The following is a 23482-nucleotide window of genomic DNA, read 5'->3' as shown; positions in this document are numbered from 1 at the left end:
TACAAGCTTGTTGCACGTATCAAGACAGACAAATGCAAAGTGACATATGTTAATTTTAACTCTCTCCAAAGCCAATTTTTCATGGGAAGACTGCAGGTTTTTTCCCCAAAAACATCTCTGAATTCACTGACAAGGCTAACAGAAACAAAATAAACCCAGTTTTATCATGTGATCTTCCTCATAAATGGTCATTTTTAAAAGCATTGAATCAAAAGCATTGAATCAAAGCTGTAAAATCTGAGAAGCTTTTTTTTTCAGTACCAAAAGAAATACATTACATTTTTGATTTTTTTTTTTGTTCAAATCAGTTATAAGAACTTTAATTACAATTAACATGTTTTGCAACTTCATGGCCTAGGAAAATAAAAGGGAAAGCAGCATCAAGAAATTCTCTATTGGCCTGGATAAAAAACTGTGCTAAGTTGGAATTTCAGAGAGCATCAGTAGGAATAACAGTTCTTCCACTGACTGGTATATTTTCCAGGTGCTCTTACTGATCATGTGGTAATTTCTCTACCTGAAGGACAGGAATGAACAACATTTCCAGTTCTAGTCAAGCCTGAACTAAGTATGAAGTTACTTCAGCACTGTATGTCTGTTGGCACATACAAGAGAGCACAAGCTCCGGTGCGTCACACTTGAATTTCTCCTTTGAAAAACACAGCTTTGCAGTGTTATCAAATCCATTTGCTGGACACTTTTGCACATACCACCTTCCACTGTGGCCAGAAAAAACAGAAATCTCGCTTGTTAACCTCCTCCAAGACAAAGTATGCCAGCACATCTCTGAGACAAAGGAGCCACAGCAGGCTCTTTTACCAGCAGCTGCGTGGACAGCGATCTGCTGCAGATACAGTTTCAATTTCTGGTTTTAAACCTGACATAAAAAAAGCAAACAACTTAACTAAGAGTCGTTTTCTCATTTAAGAAAACACCACTTACGTAACTTTCATTGCACTCAATAATTGACACAAGCTTCAGAGCACTACTGATATAATTTGTTTCTCATTTCTGTCATTTGCAGCAGACACAAAACACTCCTTGGAGGTTTGGGTGGGTGGGTTTTTGGGAGGGTGGGTGATTTGTAGATCAGAGACATGTCGGTACACAAAGGCAAAAACTGGCCAAAGGACTCGGGAAAAGCTAAAATACACTCAGCTGTCTTAAAAGTTAATATCCTTCTGAAGACAAAATGAGGATCATTTGCTTAATCCAAGCACAGCTAACAGCACAAAACCAAACCAATTAAAATTGTTACTTCTAGCAAACACCAGAAAAGAGCTTATATTTTTTTTTTTCAATTTGGCTTACTAAAACTATCAAACAAAATAGCAAAATCATATAGAACTCAGTACCTTCAGACTTTAACTGATGTTTCTCAAAAAAAAAAGCACCAGTAGAACAAGGTTCTGACTAGCAGATATTGAGCAATTTTTAATTTAAAGTCCAAAATCCAGGCTAATAAGAGAACTGAATACATCCTCCTTAAACTAATTTTAAAAAAGTAAAAATTCCAAGTATGAAAATGTTAATCTCTAGCAGCACTACATTTGATTGTCATTTGAAGATCTGGGCTTTTGGTCATGCAAAATAATTCAGTTATTATTCTCTAATCTAGTTACCCTGAAAAAGATAAGAATACTCAGAAAGGCAATGTAAGAACACACGTGCCATAAGAAGTGGATTGTCTATTTCTCCCTCATCAATCTTAGGGTCAGACTGAAAACTGTCAAGTGGCAATGAAGAGCTCACTTCACACTCCAATCAGGAAAAATATTTCCCAGAGCATTCCTCATTACAGATCATAAATACTCATAATCAAAAGACTGTTTATTTTTAAATGGATATTAGCCATTTCCCGCTTCCTCATGTAACTGTAGAGATGGCAGTGTCTCATAAACCACACAAATGGAATTGCATTTATCATCCAATAGTCACAGTAAACTTGTCCAAGAGTAATTGCAGTGTGAGACAAAGTAGGGTGCCAAGAGAGGCCTAATTGCATCACCCTACCAAGTCTTTGTTTGAAGGTGCATAAGCTGAGAAAGGAGAAGCTGGTTCAATTCTCACATTTCAAAGAGAAATTCATCAAGTTATGTTTGTCTGATCTACTGGGAATCTCTGTGACCACCAGCTGTAACATTCTGTGGCATGTACTGGGACACTGCATACAACCAGCACAGACTTCAGTGTGCTGTTAACCAGATTCTTTTAACCTACACATCTGGACCCTGAATTCCGGTATGTCAGCACATCAGTAAAACTTCTGTGAACCCTTTAACTGCTATAAACTTGAAGTAATTTATTTTGTAAATAGGAAACAGCAATAGTTTTCTAATTCTAATTTTCTCCATCTAAATAAAGATGGAGAATTTGAATATGTACCTGCATATACAACACTGTAATAATTATATATGTGTGTGTGTATATATATATAGACTTAAAAGAACTCCAAAATTTTAGAAATTAAAGGTTTTCAAAAGCCTAGAAAAAAATTGTTTTTGTGCTACTTCAGTGGATTACAAGTCCTGAAGGAAAAACAGCCTCTGTTCCCAAACAAGCATACATGAACAGCTGGTCCAGACAGTAAAGACCTGCTGTTGTATTACCAGCACACTGCTGAGCTCCTTGGGTTTTGTCTCCTGCTCAGGCCATTCTCCCCTCCCGTTGCTCTTCCACCTTCAGTTCCTTCTTTCCCCCATGAACAATTCCATATTATATACATACACGAACCATTTTTACAGTTATTTAGGTTGGAGGACATTAATACCCACGAGAATTTTGTCTGGGCATTTAATGAAAAGTGACAGCACCAGAGTGAAAGTGTTGTATTAAAAAAAAAAAAAAAAAAGCACAGTCAACCATCTGCTGAAAGATTCTCTTGTTTGGCCATTTTTTAATTGGTGAGAATGGAAGTGAGGTGACACAGAAACAGGATGTGAATGCATGGGATTCATATGATCTTGCACCAAATTTAAACCCACACTGGGGGAGGGGAGGAGCAAGGCACAATCATGATGAATCAGAGGATCAAACTATTGGTAGTAAGAAGACCCAAGAAGACAAACCATAGGAATGCACTATTTATCAGTTTAGGGAAAATAGTCTAACATTGATTCCAACACCAAAAAAAAGCCATGCACATGTCTGCTGCTTGTTTTAATTAAAGATTTGACCAGTTGAAAAGTTAGAACAGACTATTAATCCATTGTAATTTTAAGAAGACATTTGCCCAACCCACTGACTACATCCAAAGCCTAAACTGCCCCAAGCAAGCTGCTCTTTTTCCCACACATAGGTGAGCTGATGGCTGACCCATCCTGGCTACCTTCCCCTCCAGTGTAACCTCCCCTCAGCTCTCAGTGTGCATCCCACCTTCTATATGTGCACACAAACCAATGCACAAAACTCCCATGTACACTCAACAAAATCCTTATGAAGTAGCAACCATAAATAATGGCCCAGTGAAATGGAGCCCCCAGATGCTGCTCAGGACCTTTCAGCAGTGCTGTTACAATATGAAAGCAATCTTTTAGAAGTCCCTTTATCCCCAGTAATCATGTCACACACTATTGTATGAGGCTGCCAGCCCTGGAGCTCTGCATGCCCAGAAGCCCCTGTGACATCACACAAACACAACCAAACATTCACACACAGCAAATGCCCAGGACAAACACAGGCCTGATGTCTACTGAACCAATGCTGGAGCTCAAGTTCCTGCAGCAACTTCTGTGCAGGTGGATCCATCTGCCCAAAGAGGGGCCGCTGCAGGATCTGAGCCAAAATGATGTACCCTGAGTATTAACTTACCATATATTTCAAATATGGCAATGGCAGTAACATGTAAATAGTACTACATGAACCCTGCTCATTAACAGAGAGCTCATCCACTCCACAGAGCCATTAGCATTACTTCTAAGATTACAGGATTTTGGTTTTTATTCACGTTTTAAAAGTATAGCTGCTAATAATTAATTAATTCTAGTCACAGAAAAACGATATTGGCTGAACTTTCCTGCTACTATGGTGTAAGTGTACCCAACCCTGAAAGTATTTTTAGCAAGGATGTTCAATCAATACTGCTACGTACAACCTAAATTAGGCATTAACAGGACATGAGAATTGTAAAGCATGGCAACAAACAATACATTCCATGGACAATTTTGTTGAACACAAAGTAACCATCGAAGTAAACTCTAAACAGGTAAAATCCGATTCCAAACAAATTTAACTGCAAACGTAAGGAAAACATACTGAAAGGTAAAATTATTTAATACATTTCTGCTTGTGAAGAATATGCATTTGTATTTCAATGTTTAATCTGACTCTGAAAAACTAAAATTAAAAACACACATCTAAAAATACAAAGAAACTGTAATGACAACAAAATTATAGCAAAAAAAAAAAAAAAATCGGACCAACGGTACACTTCTGAGTTCATAAAGTATAAACTTGCCTGGGAAACATATTGACACACATGTACATATTTGTAAGCTTATCACCCAGAATCATATTTTATCAACATGGTGCAAGCCAGAGTCGTGCCAATATGTAAAAACAACTTTTTAGGTCAGTGAAGCAAGAAATCCATTGTCAAGAAAATGGCACCCATAAGATTACAATACTGAATATATTATGTTCAAGCAATGAACTGGAAAACTTTCCTACAATATACATATCTAACAAAAAATGGTTTTACCAATTCTAATGGAACTCCTTCCTGTATTCCTGCAACGCACATTTACAATGTGACGAGCACACAATGTCTGCATGCGTGTGAACACGTCGGTGGCTCTCAACATTACAGAGCATTAATTTGCCAAAACAAGCAGGCAAACGTGCACTCACAAAACCCCCTCAGCACTGAACTCTGAGTTTAGCTCAGGGCAAGAGAAATGCCCCGTGGGTGAGCAAATGTATGTGCACACTGCAGTCTAACAATTATTCTTCAGCTGAGATCCATTAGCACTTCTGTAATACACCAAGTCACACAAATATTTTCTATCTCACAGTTTAAAAAATTGTAACAGCTTGGCCACACTGAAGTCCTGGATGGGTATAAATAACAGCATAAAGTTCGTTCACGTGTATTTTACATCCGAACGATGTATATCCTTCGAACAGACCAGAGACGGGAACATCTCACGTACACTGGCAGCTATCTAGTTTTAGCTACTAGCTCTTAGAGATTTTTAAAGGAAAAAGACGTTATGGCTCTTCCAGCCGGTGCTGCAACAGCATGCACGAGTTAACCCATCGCCAGGTACACGAAAAGCCTCTGTCGCATATAGACACAGCGATTATACAAGCCTTCTGCTCGAGGGAGACACTAAAAATGTACCAGAGGAATGCAGCGACAGCACTCAAACCTATTTTCCCTACCCATAACCAGGGCAACGCGCACATGTGCCTAGAAAGCACAGGATCGCAAAGTTTTTTATTAAACACGCTAAAATAAAAATCCGTTTCGGGCGTTCGGCAGAGTTCACTGCATTTTAGACCCCGACCTGCCCCCGCAGCTCGTTCCCCTCGAGGCTATTTACGCCCCCCACCCCCACACAGCCCCACACCCCCTTGGCCAGAGGGGAGCCGGCTCTCCTGCTTTTTCGGAGAGGGAAGGGGAGGGATAGCGCACACACAAACCCCCCCGCCACCTCCCAAAAGGGCTCAGGGCAGAGTCGCTCTCCGCCCGCGGCGACCTGAGCGCGAAGTTGCGGGAGGGGGACCGGGGGGGTTACAGCACCCACAGACGCGGCTCGCAGTACCCCTCGCCCCCCCAGCCCGGAGCCCCGAGGGCGCCGGCGGCCGCCTTTACCTTCATGTAACATCCACGTCCTGGTTCCAGATGGAGCGGGGAGCGCGGAGGGAAGAGGCGCGGGGGCTGCGCGCTCGCGCCGCTGCCGCCCCGCGCGACCCCCAACCCGCCTCCGCGGGCGCGCGCACGGGCACGCGCGCCGCAGACGCTCGGGCACGCGCAGCGCCCGCACCCCCCCCGCGGGATCGGGATCGAGTCCGGGAGCGGAGGCGCCGCTCGCCGCCCCCCCCCTCAGTCTTCCCGCAGCGCCCGCCGGAGCCGCAGCCTCGGGAGCAGCGACAGCAGCCGCCCCGCGCCCCGCCGCAGCGGCGAGCGCCGCATCGTACTGCAGCGACTGGGCCGAGGGAGCGGGGGGGAGGAGAGGGAAAAGAGCTGGGGGAGAAGAGGACGGAGAAGCCCCGGGGGGAAGGCGGAGGACACCCCCACCCTCCGGCCTCTCCTTCCCCCCTCTCCTCTCAGCGACCGGCCGGAGGGGCCGCAGGGGCCGGGGCTGTCCCACACGGAGCGCGGCACTGCCTAGCACGGACCGGCGGCTGCCCCGCACGCAGCCCCGGCCGGGAGGCAAAGGGGACCGGGGGGAGGTGGAGCGCCGGGGCGCTGCGGAGGCGCCTTCCCTGCCGGCGAGCGAGCGAGCGCCCGTGGGAGAGGAGGGGGGAGGACCTGCAGCCTCCTCCCCTCATCGCCGCCCTCCTGCCCGCCTCACGCGGGCAGCATAGCAACGAACATGGCGGCTGCGCAATCACCCAGCGGAGGGCGGGAGGTGGCCCCCGAAAGCTCGCGAGAGCCGATGGGGGGCGGGCGCTGTGCTCTCCTTTCTATTGGTCCGTCATGTGTCCGTAAAAGGGAGGGGGCAGGACCGGGAGTGCAGCTGGCGGTCTGATTGGCTGGCTTTACCATGGCTGAAGGCGGCGGTGAGCACTGATTGGTCCGCTGAGCCGTAACTCGCACCTGTAGCGGTGCGCTGGAGCCGGCGGCCTTCCGCGGCGCTCCGTGCCTCGGCTTGGTTCTCGCCGCTCTCAGCTCGCCCGGGGGACGCGGCCCTCTGAGGGATCCTTGTGCCCGTGGGAGCCGCAGGCTGCTCTTCTGACCCGCTCCGTTCCGAGGGAAAAATGAGCCACAGTGGAGCAGTGAGGGTGTGTTAATGTCGTAACCCTCCGTCTTGGTCACATGGCCGCCCAGCCTCACCCTGCAAATGTCCCAGAGGGTCATTACTGCCTGTAGGTCCTTGCCGGAGCTTTCCAGAGCATGAGGTATATTGTGCATCCTGGCCACATAAACATTTTCATATGTGGCCCATGGGAAGGTTTGCATTCAAAGACGTGGTTTAACACAATCCGGTCCTTTGATGTACTTATATTGTGTATGAAAGGGTTTGGTTAAAAATGTCTTTAATGTCCACTTATTAAAATACAACCTCTCACAACAAGCTCTTTACCGAGTAACAGACACATACAATATATAGAATCATTTAGGCTGGGAAAGACCCTTAAGATTACTGAGTCCAATGTTTGGGAATGAGTTCTTGGATTTCACAATTAAATTTCTAACCATAGCAAGATGTGGAGTAATACTGAAGGAGTTTGCATATTCTCTTCTAATTAGGAAGCTTTCTAAAATCTTATTCGTTTGATGTTTGCAAACCTTACATACATTTCCAGCCTAAATTGTTCTTGTGCCAGTTTTGTTCTTTTGCTTAAATAGCTCTTCCCTCTTAGCAGTGTTTTGCCTCAATTACTTTTAATAAAGCACTCGTACCCCCTCCATGTTAATGGGCTAAATAATCCAAGGACTTGTAACCTTTCCCATTTCCTTAGAGTATTAGGATATACACGATTTCTTTCAGGAACAAATTGAATCAGGGGTGAGAAGACCGAATTTGGGGAAAGCAGTCAAGCAGAAATTTCAGATCACCATCTCTGGAGCACTTTTAAATAATAGACTTCTTAATGATAATGAATAGAAAACAGTTATAAATTGCTGAGATTTACATTTTATTAACAAAAGTCTAAAAGCTTGAAAATGTGAATGATTCCCCTGGATCGAACACTTCCTAGACTGATGATTTCATAAAGCCCCAAAATAATACACACAGCATCAGTAATGCCATTCTTTGTTGCATTCCTGTTCCTGCAGCTCTTCCTGAACATCTCTGTAGTTACACTGACAGACCGATTGTGGTGTAAGCAGAGACATCCAGCAACTGTATCCTGCATTTGCGAGCTGCTGCCAGCCTCTTGAGCAGGGCATATGTTCCTCTGTGCATTAAAGGCATCCTTGGCTGCAGAGTTGTCTTGATTTCCTGATAATTCTTTTTCAGTTCATGTCAAATTTAGGCACAAATTGCACATGTGCATTTCAATCAATTTGCATTTGAGATTCCAATTCTGCCTCTCACATTTTCATATCACTTTCTTGTGCATGGTTTGTGTCAGACATACAGTTATGTTCCATCTGAGAAGAGCAATAATTAATACATTGCTTTCAACAGAGTGTGTGATGGAGGAGCAACCCAAAGCACTCCATGTGGTGACAGTGGAGCTACACAACATCATTTTGGCAAATGCAACCTTGCAGTGTTACAAAGGGATTTGTTTTGCTGATCTAACACAAAATTAGTGACACATACAGATATTATATGTGCATTCCAATGTTAATTCCTTGCAATACATTGTCTTTTCTGAATTTTCTTGTTTAAAGAAGACTTGATTGAAAGCCCTAAATCAAGGCAGTGGCAGATTCCCACCATGTGCAGAGTACTTCAGGTCAGGCCTACATTGCAAGAGCACTAAACAGATATTGAAACAGAGCTCTCCAGCTCATGCTCTTACAACAGCAATGGAGCAAAATTGCACTGCAGAATGTTTGAGTGCAGATATTGCTCAGATGAATTCAGCAAAAAACTTACTTTGCAGAATTCTGAGTTACATGTTATAAACCCTGAGCAATCACTTCCCAAAATTATGAATGAAAGAGAGAAAGCAAACTGAAATGTCATTTTGTCATTATTTACTCAAAAGAGTACATTCCTTTCTCATGTAAAAAATGCATTCAGCTCAATTCTCTTTCAAGAGCATGGCTCTTTCATATAACAGCAAGTTTCTGGCTGTTGTCTGCCTGTGTACATAAGCAATGGAAGCTGCATTTTGTGAAAATATTTTGCATAGCAAGAGTTTAATTTTCAAAGCAGTGTGTGGGGATTTATCTGTACTCTGTTGATGCATTTTGGGGAGGATATGTTATCTCATGGCCTGTTGTGTCCTGCTAGTAAAGCACCTCTATCTTAAACCGTTTTGTACAAGTTAAACCTCTTGTGTAAATATAGAAGCAAACAAAAGCTTCTCCTTTACCTAACAGACCCATGGTATGTGTTTGTGCCAACAACCTTATTACTCATGCAAGGCCTGCCAACCAAGCTGTGATTAATTTATGTGAGAAAACTGTATATTAAAAATGTGAATGGGATTTTAAGCCTCTCACTGAAATACATGCAAACTGCTTTGTGGCCAAGAAGACATACTTAAACACTGCATTAAAGCAATTCAAGATAAATTACTCTCACCACAGGTGGAGTTTAGCTGTGAAAACAGGAGACAAGGCACTTAATCTTAACGCTAAGCTTGATCAAGCATAACGTGTTTGTTAGCAGATAGGTTTTCTATAAAGTAAGGTCCTAATTCAGCAAAGCCTTTTAAACATACACACATTACTCAGGGAACAACCTTAAAGTTGGCCAAATCCCACGTGGGCAGTGCCACTGCTCAGCATTAATGGCAGAGAAGTTTGTGCTGGAGCATGGCTCTGGGATCACTGTTACTATATCCACAGAGCATTGTATGGACATAAATACTGAACGTGAGTGCTCAGCAGTGTCCTAAGCTATGGGGACAGAAGAATTTTGCTGCTTGGGACAAGGACTCACTTTCTTTTTAAGTTTGTGCAATACCTGGTGCCATAGGGCTCCACAGTACTAATTGTTAGAATACTGCAAAATAGTAATTTGTGGTAATAAGCTTGTTGTAGTTATCATCCAGTCTGGAGGCTGGCTGTATTTATTTTATAAATATATGTTATAGATAATGCTCAGAAATGCACCGAAACAAAAAGATAATGGAAGCATCAGTACTTACAGTTTCTGGACCATGTTCCACCAAGTCCTTTTTTTCTCCAGCCAGCCTTTGACAAACTTCTTTGCCTTTAATACACATCAAAGTACCACAAGGTTGAATTGCTAGATACCCACTGCAAACAGCCCAGTGATTTTGTGAAGTCCGCTTGTGCATTCACTCATGGACACGCTGTTATTTTCTGCTTCTGTCCACAAGAAGCATAAACGCTGGCAGATAGCAGAAACTGGCAAAACAAAACCATAATAAACCAGGTAAAAAAGTATTTTGAAGCATAATTTTTTTTCCCCAAACACATCAAGAACAGATCTGCCAGAGAATGTGAGGAACTAGCAGGCAACAGAGATGTAACAGAAGCATTCAGGGAAAACGGGAGAAAACGAAGTACTTTTTTCCTGTCACTGTTCTTTTTGTCAGATTTTGAGGTAATTGCTACAACAAAACCTTTTTTAGGGGCGTGGTCAGAAAAAACATATTTGCAAAAACTGGGTGTCTGTGGTTTTGGAGCCAGTCAGTAAACTGTACAGTACCTGACTGCCAGGACAATGTATTTTTCACCCCAGAGTTCAAAAGGAGCTTGGATCTGAAATCACCAAACTATTAACTGTGCTTTGTAATTTATGGTTTGGAGTGAACCCAGTTCTGGAAGAATAGAAATTTTTAGACAAGACTTCAGAGAAAACAAAAATGACAACCCAGTCAGTCTAACACATGGCTCATCACCATATAATGAGAAGAAGTGGAAACTGCAAACCTGGTAGTGCTTTTAAAATGTCAGCAAAGTCAACAAATATTGATAAAGAGGAGCTGGCTTATGTAGACTTTGTATAAATACTGGGACTCTGGAGTCTTCAGCCTTAATCAACTCCCTGTTGGAAGAAGACCAAGTCTGTACCAGCTTCTGCTATCTTCTTCTCCTCTCCTCCTCCCAGTTTGCTTTTACTCTCAGTCTAATTGCTGCAGAAAGGAAACCCAAATGTATGGCACCAGGGGAGACAGAGCATGTTTGGGGTATCTTCCCAGTCTGATCCATAAAGAAGCTATGGACATGACTGAAGAACATTTAACATGCAGCCTGGACGAAGCAATCACATATGAAGATTTCCCCAAACAGTTTAAAAAGCCCAGGCGGTAAGCTCTCTTTGTGATTGGTAACTGCTTCAAAGGGAAGATGGATGGGTAAATGATCACAAAGGGAGTAACCGGTGAGATTCCAAGTGCACCTGAGCTTTACAACATGTTCACAAGTGGTAAGTGAAACAGGATTGGACAGTGTTTACTAGGGATTCACAATTATTTAGGAAAATCAAAACCAAAAGGGCTGACACAAAGTAGCCAACAGAAAAAAACATCATGATAAAGATGGAGTAGGTGATAAAATACCAGCTAAAATGAAATGAGCAGATGTCAATGAAAGTAAAACAAAAAAAATATCTACTTGTGCAACATAGTAGGCTCTAATTAGTTCATATCAGTCAGCAAAGATATTTTGAAGTCACTATGGATAAGTTTTCTGAAATTGTTATCTCAGTGCTCAGAGAGGCAGTTTGGACTGATAAGGACAGAAGAGAATTAAAAAGCAACAATAAAATAAAATGCTACTGTATAAATCTTCAGGAATCGTGTTCTTTCCTTTAATACAAGACAAAATTCTGCTTATAGCATTTTGACACGTGGTAGCATCTTAAGCATTGGAAAAACGTAAAAAAACAGGAAAAAGAGTGCCCAGATTGATCAGAAAGATAGAGTACTTTCTAAGACAGGTTAATTACTCTGGAACTACTTAGAAAATAGATGAGAAATGGCAGATGCAATACAGGTATCAAAAATCAAGTCTGACATGGGAAAGGTGAATAGGGAACAATTACTCATTTCTTACGAGAACAACGATGAATCTAATAATATTTTTTCAAATGGAAGTGTAAAAAAAGCAAAAGGAAGTACTATTTAAACAACATCTGCTTAATTTGGATAATTCATCATCATGAGATCTTTTAGATGCCAAAAATACTTAGGGCTGCAAGAAGTTCCTAGACAAATTTGCAGAAAAACAGGCTGCTTTGCAGAGAAATGGTGAAAGCCTCCAATTCCATCCTTAGATAGTCAGAGATTGAACTGGTAAATAGGAGGAGAAATTAAGCTGTAACTGCTCTATCCTTATATTTCCACTCTAGGGAACTGCAGGGCACCAGGTTACCTGGACTTTTGGTGTGGCTTGGGTCAGCCTTTCTTGTATCGCAGCTGCAGCAGAAAGATGTCCCCACCTCAAACCTCTTGCTTCCTATCATATCCTGTGGGGTTTGAACCTGAGAAATCCCAGTAAAACATTTAAATCAATGGAACATCTAATGAACGTTTTTAGAACTTTAAAAGGGATTTAATCAACATTTTAAGATCTTAATTTAGCAAACGCGTTGCATAGATACAAAGCCAAAAATGATGGTTTAGTTAGACCTTCATTTTGACTTAGCCCAAAGAACCTCACCCAGTAATTTCTGCAACAGCCTATAACTTTGGTTTGAGCTGTGTTGCAAATTTTAAAATAGTTTTTTTTTTTCTTTTTCTAAGCCCATCATTAAGCAACCCAGCACTGACAACTGCCACTAAAGCCTTCTAGATTTGGAACTCTTCAGAAAATTTCTGGAGTATTTGGGAGGAGAGAAAGATACATGCAAAAAGCAGAGTATAAGTGGGCTCCATTTGTGTGGAATTGGTTCAATCCTACTATTGAGTTCTTTCTGCAGTGATAAAAAATAATTGAAGTAATATTTGAAATGAGCAGCTGACACATACAGGTTTCACCTCCACAGGCTTTGTTTTATTTTTCCCTAACTTTACATCGACCTTTATTTGACTGAATTGTAGGTAACTATCCAGAAAGCAGACAGTTTTCTTTCAAAGCTGAAAGTCAGATAGCACTGGTTCTAATAAGAATGATGTAAGTGCACAGGTTGCTGTGTTTTATACTCAATGCTATTTACATTTCTGTTGCTAAGATCCCTGAGTGAAGGCCACAGCACTTTATTCTCTTAAGGTGACAGCAACTTGTGTAGATAAGCAGTGCACACTGTACATCAGTAAAGAAGTTGCTTGAGTTGGTTTTGCTTCCTTGATCTACAAGACAAACACTGGAATAAGCTCACACTTTCAAATGGGCAGTTTCATATTTCAGCCCTGTTTCCAGTACAACATCAGGAAACCTTTTGAAAAATACCAGTACATACAGAAGAAGAGAGGAGAAATGGCCTTTCTGTCATCCCTTCCCATGTTTTTTTTCCTGAGGATTTAAAAAAAATACTGTAGTGCTTGGTTACCTCAGCCTTTCCCAGGCTTTATAAAAGTTTGCACAGAACTCCTCACTCATGTGAGACCCAGTGGAGACCATGTGTCACCTCTCACTGTGCCGCAGTTTCACAGTTGTGGTTTTGAGGTTGGCATTGTCTGCCAACAGCCAGCAGCAGTGCAGGGCTTTTCCCTCACTGGTAAAACATAGCCAGAAATGCACCCCCAGTCCTGAAAATGCCTTTCTCCATTGCAGTATAACATGACATGTTTCCAAAGTGTTCTTTACAAGTATTTCTGAAGAAGAAAATAAAAGAGCATGTGTTGACTGTTGTGGTTTGTTCTGACCTTGAATTAGAGCGCAGTACAGAAAACTGCCAAATTTGGCCTGTCCTAAGAAAAGGACAAAGATGGCACAGCAGCAACTCAACTAAACAAAACATATGTGCAAAATACTTCCTGGTACACCCTCGTTCTGGCCTCCTGCAAAAAAAAATTGCCAAGACAGATTTTTTGACCAGTTAAGTTCTTCCAAGAACTGTATAACCTGTTCTGCACTTTTGATTCATAGAATGTTCACTTTCTGGCTTCCTGAAGTGGTTCCAAAGTTCATGTCATAAGCAGAAAAAATTTTAGAAAGCTTGGGCTGATCATGTAGAAATTAGCCAGACTAATTATAATAAAAAAGCATCAACATTTACAGAAAATTCAGCTCACTGCATTTTCTAATCAGGCAGAAAAATATTTTCAGATCAAGAATGCAAAATGTTGTACGTGTTGCTTTTTTATATAAAAATATTTGTGTCCTAACGATAGCATGGGTAGAGTGTACCAGATAACATCTGAAACTTTCAGCAAAGACAAGAGGACCAGAGAGCCATCGGGAGTTTTCAAACTGCCATTTGGTGAATAGAACCCGGAAAGATGCTTTCACAGACACAAAAGTGGCTTCTGGGTTACCAGGGAATAGAAGAAGAGAGATGCCAGTAAAGGGTAAGTTAGCAGCCCTATGGACTGACAACATTGAAACCAGCAAAGCACAGTATTGCTCTTACACCACTACTCTACCTGCACCTTCCTTACTCAACCCCAAAGGGACCACACATGGAGGACAGGCTCTCTCAGTGCTTCATGGCTCCGGTAACACCACCACCAAGGCTAGCATTTATTTGCACATTGAATGTGGCTTTTATCTGATCTAGAGCAGGTCTGTAATGTTACCCACAGCTCATAAAATTTGCTTGTTATCTAAGAATCTTAGTTTTTGTGTGCTAGTGTTACCAACAGCCATGGTACTGATGATGAGTGATAATGACGAAGTTTCTAGTCATAATAGTTGTGGGGACTTGGAAACATGGAAGTTTAATAAGTCAGAAAAAAACCCAGAGAACAACAGAATGAAAATTAAAATGCACCTACATTATTTCACAATCTTGGAAACAAACTCTTTTTTGAATGCTTGCCTTTACCAGTAATGTTGTTACTGATACTCCCAAGTCACTTTTAAGACACTAGAAACTGTGATTATATTCCTGTCTGCATAAAAAGGTAAAAATCTGTAAAAATCTGTAGCTCTTTCTCTCCAGCTCCAGGCTCAGCAGTCACTGACTGGACTGCAGTGAGAGGGGTTTTTTGGTGATGTCTGCTGCCATTTCTTAAGTATTCAAAAACCAGTATAGTTACCCTCATTGCAGTGAACTTGTTCTGGGATCACAGGACAGGACTCTCAGCAGTTCAGAGGAGCAGGAAAACATCAAGTAATGAGGGGCTGGACAGAGATTAGGACAGAGCTGAAAGGTACTTTAGGAGATGACCTGGGAGGCATTTTGGAAGACAGCTGGGCAGTCCCACTGCTTGCAGGCAGCACTATCATCTCTACTCTTTGCACCAAGGTAGGAAAATAGGAATCCCCCCTACTTTACACCTTCCAATGTGCTAATGGGGATTAAGGAGGTAGCAGATCTGATCTATCTTGCTCCCAAGATTTAGTAAGGACAAATACAGAATGGGGAACCTTTGAGTCTGCTGCCTATTGGTTAGTGCCACAAGGCTAATGTAGATTCTTCTGTAATTGCTTGCTACACATATGTGGCAACATACAAAAGGCCCCATGAATTGCAAAGAAATTGTATCTTAGATAATTTTGGATTAATCACAGTTTTCTCTAGAGGTACTTTTAATGAGGGACATACCCTCTACTTTGTATTCCTGCCCAAGGCAGCACATTTCCATGCCATATCATGAGGAACTGGCTCCACAAAGCCATCATTAATTTCATAGCTGTCTCCCCCCCTCTAACAGTGGAGGACTCTTCACAATGAACTGTGCCTAGAGGCAGACTCTGGTGTATGGATTTGTGCTTCTTTGTTCACCTCCCCATGAAATACTGAAGACATTATGCACTTAAAAAGTCACAATAAAGTTTAAAGAAAATAATTATAAAACAAGCCTTCTATTCTTTACTCTGTTAAGGTCGCAGTTATTGAAAATTAAGATTTCTTCTCTTTTGCCATGGATATGCTACTCTAATTTGTTTATAAACAGAATATAGTAATAACATTCTGAAAAAATTATATTAAAAATGTTACACTAAGTTTTTTTTTTGCTACTGTTAAGTAATTACACAGAGGACCCCATTTTCAGGACCTGCTGAGATTTGGTATGTCTCGAAAGCTAAGCCCTTGAATCCCAGATTAAATATGCAAAGGCAGTGGGAACAATTCCTGCTTTGCTTGTGCATTCACAACTTCCCTGAGCCCTGCAAGGTCTGGCTGCATCATGGGTCCTGGACCAGTCCTGAGCCAAGTCCCCTGTGAGCCAGATCTGGCTGTGGTGTTTCCAGTGTGACCAGGTGCTGCAGAAACACTGACATCGTTCAGGTTGTGCAAGGGCTAAGTCAGGACAAAATTTGGGGAACAGCAGCTCTGTCTCTGTAGTTTAATTGGAGACGGTATTAGCATGAACTCAAAAAACACAAAACTGACTAAGCCAGGACAGAAACATTATTGCTGCAGCAAAAGCAAATTTAAACTAAGTAGGGAAGTTTCTAAAGGACAATTTGCCTTCATAGCAATTGTGTACCTCAGACACAGAGACTGTCCTGAGCTGAATTCAGGCCAGTGATACCATCCTGCTCTGCCTGGATTAGAAGCCTTGTACTGTACCCAGTTAACTGCAGCCACTTTGCAGAAACCCCCAAAGTGTTCCACTGAATGATCTGAGGGAGTATTCTCAGTATTCCCCCTCCCCAACAGGGCACAATTTCATCCCCACCGTGCACCAGGGTTAATGGCACTGTTCTGCTTTGCATTTTTTCTGTTATTTACCCTTTCTCCACTAGATGCTACACTGAGACCATCAAACATTTATTGAGTCAAATAACATAAATTTGAAGACTTAGTGCAGAATAGTGTGTTTAAAATAAAACAGTGACAGCATTGCTCTGTGTGGTGTGAGGGTGAGACTTGTGCTTTTCACATTGGAGTAACTGCTCTGACTTCATCAGAGATTCTTACTTGGCACTGCATGAAAGAGGGATAAAGCAAGTTTGTGTTTACTGGCATTATTATTCATATGCAATTGTATCAAGAAATCACCTAAATGTGTGAAATGGTTTACTGAGAGTGCCACAAAATCTAAAATTAACCAAATAATATATGCCAATACAATGAGCTAGTCCTTTTTTCTCTTTATATCTTAGAAATTCAAAATTGCATGCTGAGCTGGAAAATTACACGAGATTATATTTTTTTTATGAAGCTTCTTCAAATAATATCACAGATACACATTACTTTTCTTGATGTTATGCAAGCCTTTGACCCAGGCAGCTGGGGAAGTGCTATGCAGTGTGGCTCCCACAGAGCCTGCCAGCCTGGTTTTAACTTGTGCGTTGTGCAACACCTTCTGGTAAACAACCTGAGATCCTCTTACCTCTCAGTGCAGGCAGGCCCAACCAAGCACTGCTGCAGAGCCTTTCTCATGTGACAAGTTTATTGGATGATGTGTTCCAGCCTGTCTTGGAGGCTCTACTTGGACAAAGCGAAGTGAAGGTCGGAGACTGTTTCAGCTAATTGAGGTCTTCAGGGCTGTGTGTCTATCAGGTCTTTGGTTACCCCCCATTCCTGAAGGTCTATTTATTATGTACCACACTATTCAGAAATGTGCTGTGTGTTATAACCCAATTAGCAGCACCTCTATTGTTTCAAGAAAGGGGTAAATGTAATTTGAGAAAACTGCAATATGACCTGGTTAAGGTACAGCATCAGTGATATACTTCCTTTCCAGCAAAAATCAAAACACAGCTTCCAAACCCTGCTATATTGGCCTGTCCTGCTGTGACATGCTTTAATTTGCTTATCTGGTCTTAATCTGGGAAAAGAACTAGAATAGAAAAGAATGGTTTGTTGAAGCTCAACAGGGCCTAATGGCAGTCAATATTTACTGTTCAGGAACATAATCTGCTGCTAGTGTGATGAGGTTCAAAATATAAATTATATACATCAGCTGAGGATCTAGGCCACATGCTCAGCAAACTGGGCCCTGGCCTCCTTATTGACCATTCACAAGCTCATCTTCAGATTAGTATAGAGAAAGGTGGATTAAGAGCATGGTGAGGAGGAATCTCCTTTTTTGTTTTTCTTTTCTTCCTGTAGACATGGTTAAGCTTAGATCAGTTTAGCCAGTGGCAAGATGCAGCATTATTTATTCTAAGCTATGGACTCTACAGTGTTTCAGGCCAGAGGTTTCATTTTGGCAGAATTTAATGTAATACTCTGCAGTGAGGAGTAAAAGTCAAGGTTAGGAGTAAAAGCCACAGATTTACTAAGAAGGGCCCTAAATATTTTTACATTGCACTGGTTATACTGAGAAGCTATTAAAAATATTAAAAATAAATTATTAAAAGTACTAAAAATAAATGCTTGTCCTCAGGTAATTAACTTACTTTCTATTTACTCCATCTGAAGAGTTAAAAATAAGCATGAAGCCCAGCCTCAAAGTAGGTCATAATTCTCTGAAAAATCAGACATAAGGTCATGACCTAAATGAAATAGAGTTTGCTTCATAATGAACCTGGGAAGGAAGGGATCGGCCAGTGGCAGGGAATCAGCATGTCAAAGGGAATTGTGAATGGGAGTTTTGCAGAGCTTTCATCTTTTCCAGATGGGTTCATCTCCAGCTCAGGTCAGTATTGATTGAAAACTGTTACTCTGCACAGTCTGTTCAGTGCCCAGTGACTCTGGGAATTGAATCATGCTCCCAGCAGACAAGCAGTTGCATCGCGTAAAACCACCACTAGACCTGAAATTAATTTCTAATTTTGCTGGCAGCCTTCCAACAGAGAGGTCAGGCTGAGGAGCAGCCGTAAGGATCCTCCTGGCAAAGCTGGAGACACATGGGGGGCACAGACCACAGGGAAAGGCAGATGTGGCTGGGCAGCAGCAGATTCGCACCTCTGCTGTTCAGGCAGGGATTTCAGTCTTCTGAGTGGAGCAGCAAGTTCAAGGGCTGCTCCAGGTCTCCCCTGTGAGAGGTGGTTCATGGCAAGAGAACAGACTGGAGAGAGACCATCACAAGAGAACCAGCAAGGCTGGGCAGCCTCTCCATGCCCTGCTGAGCACCTCCACGAAGCTGCTGGTAACTGCAGGCAGGACCACACAGGTGACTCTGTGGAGTCAGACCAACAGAGGCAGCATCACAAGGGGTGACTTAGAGAACTCATTTGGTGCCAGTGGGGGAGATAGGAGGAATACAAATTTGATAGGGTACTACAAAAGTTTAAGTGATCTCATGTGTGCAGACAAATATTGCTCTTTACCTGCCTGTACTAGGGAAGAAAGCAAAAATATCCCTGTGTTTCTTTTCCACTTCTGCTAGCTTCTGTGTTTGCACAGCATCAGACAATTTTTGGGTGGAGACATTTTGCTTGCTAAGGAATACCAGGGAGGAAGCATTTAGTTTTCAAAGTCCCTGGGTTGGAGCTTATTCTTGCCATTTGTAGGGAGAAACCCAAACATTACGTGGACCTTTTTTGCTCCATACAAGAAACCACAACAAAGTCAGGAATTGTTGCAGTTTGCAGTATTGGAAAGTTTACTTAAAAAGAAATAGTAATAGGAATTACTGAAAACAAGGAAGTCATTTTTGAGGCCTAATTTCTTCAACACATTTATATTCCTATAAGATTAGTTAATATTCTTGCCTTGCATGTGATGAATCACACTGCCCCAAGCCATGTAGAACGATGCACTGCTGATACTAAATAAATTTAACATATCTTCAAATCACAATTGTTGAGTGCCTGTCATTTTATGGTAGAACTAGTCCCAGGAAAGTCTGGATGAGTGATACCACTTGCAGGTATCAAGCACTGGAAAATGCATGCACACATGCACACATAAACTGACCCTATGATACAAAATCTCTGCAGATTACCACTTTTCCATTTAGCACATTCAAGAAATACTGCACTGCTTTTGCACTGTGCTGGTTTGGGCTGGGGTAGAGCTCAGTTTCTTCACAGTAGCTGCTTTGGGGCTGTGGTTTGGATTTGTGCTGCAAGCAGTGCTCATAATTCACAGTGTTTCCATTATTGCTGAGCAGCACATACATGGTCAAGGCCTTTTCTGCACCACCCACCAGTGAAATGGCTGGGACGTGCTCAAGGAGCTGGGAGGGGACAGAGCCAGGACAGCTGACCCCAAGTGACCCCATGGATATCCCATCCCATATGGCATCACGCTCAGCATACGGAGCTGGGGGACGTTGGTGAGGGGACAATGCTCAGGAACAGGCTGAGCATTGGTCTGTTGGTGGTGAGCAGCTGTGGGGTTTTTTTCATCAACCGTCTTTCTGGGGTTCTATTTCTCTCTCTTTCATAAATTCAAAAAAAAGAATTTTTGCTACAAATTCTTATCAATTTAATCTTTTTTTGGTTATTTAACTGTACTTTTCTTAACCCAAGAGTTTTCTCACCCTTCCATTTCTCTTCCCCCATCCCACCAAGGGCAGTGAGCGAGCAGCTGTGTGGGGCTGAGTTATTGGCTGGGGTTAAACCACAATCTACAAAAACTTAGTCCTTCACATTATCCCCTCTCACTCTCCCAATCCTCCCTGCTTCTCTCCCAGTTCCACTGTATCTTTTGCTAACTATCTTGTCTGTAACCTCTTGAACTTGAGCAAGTTTTTCCAGAATGATCATAGGTTGGGCTGGTACAAGACCGTTATTTCTGGATTCATCCAAATGCTGCGTGGATTCTGATGCACTCTCCCACCTCTTCTTGCCCTCCCAGACTTCTAACCACAGCATCTGACAGCGCATCCTTGACTCTTGTTACACTTTGTTCCTTCCAAAAACTTCCACCTCTGGAAGATGGAGAGTCCAGTGTGCCGTTGACTCCTTTTGCTGTCCTTTTTTGTGGATCTGAAGATCCTAGTGAGACACCTCACACATATTTTAAGGAAAGTAAAGAACCTCTGAATGTGGGGCAGGGAGGAAATTAAAACTTTATGCAGCATGGCTAAGCCACATGAAGCAACCATTTACTGTGTGTTTCAAAAGCAAATTTGCTGGCAGGTGGACCAAGTGGATAACACAGAAGTTATATTTAGGGATTTAGAAAATGTCCTTACTTAGAAATAGGAACTGTGGGAATGCTCTTTTTTCATTCATGCCTTGGATCAGTGCTTTCATATGAGGATGAGACAAAGGGCTTCACCCAACCTCAAGCATAGCAGGTTGTGCCCCACATGCAGTGCCAGGATACACTGGCACTGTCAGCTCCCCATCTCAGGGGATAGATTCCTCATTTAATTCCTGCCCACTTTGCCACCCCCTGACTCCCTTGCCTGCACCATTCAGGGTGATCTGGCAGATGCAATCTTGCACACAGGATGTGCTGCCATGTCCCCTCTCACTATCTGGTTTCTTATGTGTCAAAGTGATCATTTCTCACACCACTGCAATACCCCTGGCAGAGCACAGCACAGGTTTGGAGGCTGTTAGAAGGCAGGCACTGAGGCAGCTCTAACAAGTGACAGATTTTTATATCTACCCACTGAAGCACTGTTAATGCATCATACACAAAGTTTAATGGAAAAAGCCAATGCTAGGATCACACTTCCACCACAAGTGAAATGGTTTGTTGTGCACATCAGTAATTACACTTCTTGGCATTTTACCCCAGGCTCACAGTATTTTTTGTGGAGCTTTTTGTCACTGTATATTAGTGATTTTGCCAAAGATGAGGCACAAATAAAGAGGGAAATATAGTGCTTAATTGAAAGCAGCTCAGGTGCAGCAATATAATTTGTATGAGGCAAATTTACCAACTGCAGTGGGTGTAGTTCTCTGATGGATGGTCAGATTGACTGGTCCCTGTAACCTCACCTGGCCCCAAATGTTGGAACTAACCCTGGAATAAGGTCCACATAGGGAGGTGCTCTGAGCCCACCTGAAGGCTAATCACTTGTGATTTCTACCTTCACACCCCACCTTAGGAGGAGAATACAGCTCTATACTATCAGCTTTGACATGCCAGCAGTACTGCCAAGGTGCTGCATATCTCAGAGTAGCCTCGGGGGATGCCCTGCCAAACTAAGTGTAGAAGTTTGGCCAAATGTGCCTCAAATCTATTAATTTCACAACTGAAGGTCAGTTTTGCTAATAGTTATAACATACCATGCTATCTATATCTGGTGAGAGTAATGAGGTCTTGGCTAATGCATCATTTAATACTATTAAAATTGTGCTGAAGCTGCCAGGTTGAGGTTTCTTTGGTTGTTGTTTGTTTTTAGCAGCGTGAACATCTTGGGTTTGGCTTGAGTGAAATAAGGAATTAGATCCTGCTAGAATAAAATTTAAACATAGTTTCTGAAGCTGAGAAATGGCATAAAAGTAGGTCTTTTCAGTACAAACCAATTCAGGTTATTATTGCACGAATAGCCTCTCAAGAGAAAATATAAATGGAAAATATATATTTAAGATTCAACTGCTCAGACATTCAGCAAAATAGATGCATTTTTGCTTTTACATCACACAGCCTGTTAGAGCTGAGGTGACTAAAACACCCTACAGAACTGTGACTTGGACTAAATAACCTCGTGTCAGAGCCTGCTCAGATCCGCAGCGTGAGCCACCCTGGAGTTGGTCTGAAGGCACTCTGTCCTGTCTCAGCATGGAGGCTGCAGCTATTTATTCCTCAGCTTGCCAATAGCACCTCATTTTCTCCTAGAGGGGTCTTCGGAGGAAGTCAGGTACTTACCAAGCAAAGCTTTCCAGAATGAAGGCTGCTGAGGGAGGCAGCGTGAGGAGACAGAATACATTAGCCAGAGGCCAGATACCAAGGATAGAAAGGAAAAGTTGAGAGGATTTTGCCCGTTTGAAAGAGGTCCTTAATGAACATGCTAAGATTTGATACAGCAGAGTTCAATGACTTCCTAAAAACACAGACTACTTGTGTAGATAACATCAGGTACAACACAGGGAAAAAACCCCAAAGAAGAGCTCTGAGAAGGCATCTCTCAGAGAATGTTTAAGTGTCTCATTTAGAATAGCATGTAACACTAGTTCTCAAGAAGAAAAGAAAAAGCAGGTCGAATCTGGAAAAGCGGTAAGAAGGTCTCAAAATGAAAGAGTAATGCCTCTGGCAATGAGGTGTCAATAAGAGCTGAAGTTGGAACTTCTGTCTCAAGGGAGGGGGAAAGCAGATTTGCCTTAACGCAGAGTCCTGTGTGATCCCAAGGGAGGCTGGCTGCCGGTACCCACAGCTGACATGCACTGTCAACTTCTGGTGGATCAGAATCCTGCTCACATTATTTCCTAGTCAAATCCTTTATTATTACTTTGAGAAAAAGGTGGTCCTGGAATTGTAACAGCAGCCCTGTACCAAATGGCTGCACTAAGGAATCATTTCACAGATACTGTTTTTCAGAACTGTCTGCAGATAAAAAATGTGGGCTCAAAATGAATCCTTACAGGATATCCACTAAGTGGATTCATGGCTGATCATTCACATTACTACTGTCTCCTGAGGGGATGCTGCTTAACAAGCTCACCGGATGGCACGGCTAATTTGTAAGTCAGTGTTTCAGCTTTGTCACTTACAACATGCAGCATCTTTTTATGCAGCAAGAACATCTTTAATTTACATACTCAACATCATCAAGCTGTTTAGGTGTGACCATGCTATAAAACCTACATGATTCTAGTACAGCTTTGTGCAGACATTATTTATTTATTTGCTATATCAGCCTATGTCAGCAC

The 23482-nt window shown here is 42.3% G+C and overlaps 1 protein-coding gene across 3 annotated transcripts in view; it reads right to left on the bottom strand.

Moving 5' to 3' along the window:
* Positions 1-23482, bottom strand: part of PTPN4 (protein tyrosine phosphatase non-receptor type 4) — a 142969-nt gene that overhangs the window by 103534 nt on the left and 15953 nt on the right. Inside the window, exon 1 of one of the 3 annotated variants that reach the window (XR_008508494.1) lies at positions 5816-6468. The exons of 1 other annotated variant lie outside the window; for it this stretch is intronic. Coding sequence is in view for 1 of the 2 variants with exons in the window: in XM_036387029.2 (XP_036242922.1) it covers positions 5816-5828 (13 nt within the window). In the remaining variant the exon portion in view is untranslated. Of the gene's footprint in view, positions 1-5815; positions 6469-23482 lie in introns of those variants that run through there. One more of the 3 variants, XM_036387029.2, reaches the window with a different exon arrangement.

The sequence above is a fragment of the Molothrus ater genome, chromosome 7, assembly GCF_012460135.2.
Source record: "Molothrus ater isolate BHLD 08-10-18 breed brown headed cowbird chromosome 7, BPBGC_Mater_1.1, whole genome shotgun sequence".
Classification (NCBI taxonomy): domain Eukaryota; kingdom Metazoa; phylum Chordata; class Aves; order Passeriformes; family Icteridae; genus Molothrus; species Molothrus ater.
Note: the sequence above shows the minus strand (reverse complement) of the source record. Positions and strands in the feature narration are given on the sequence as shown.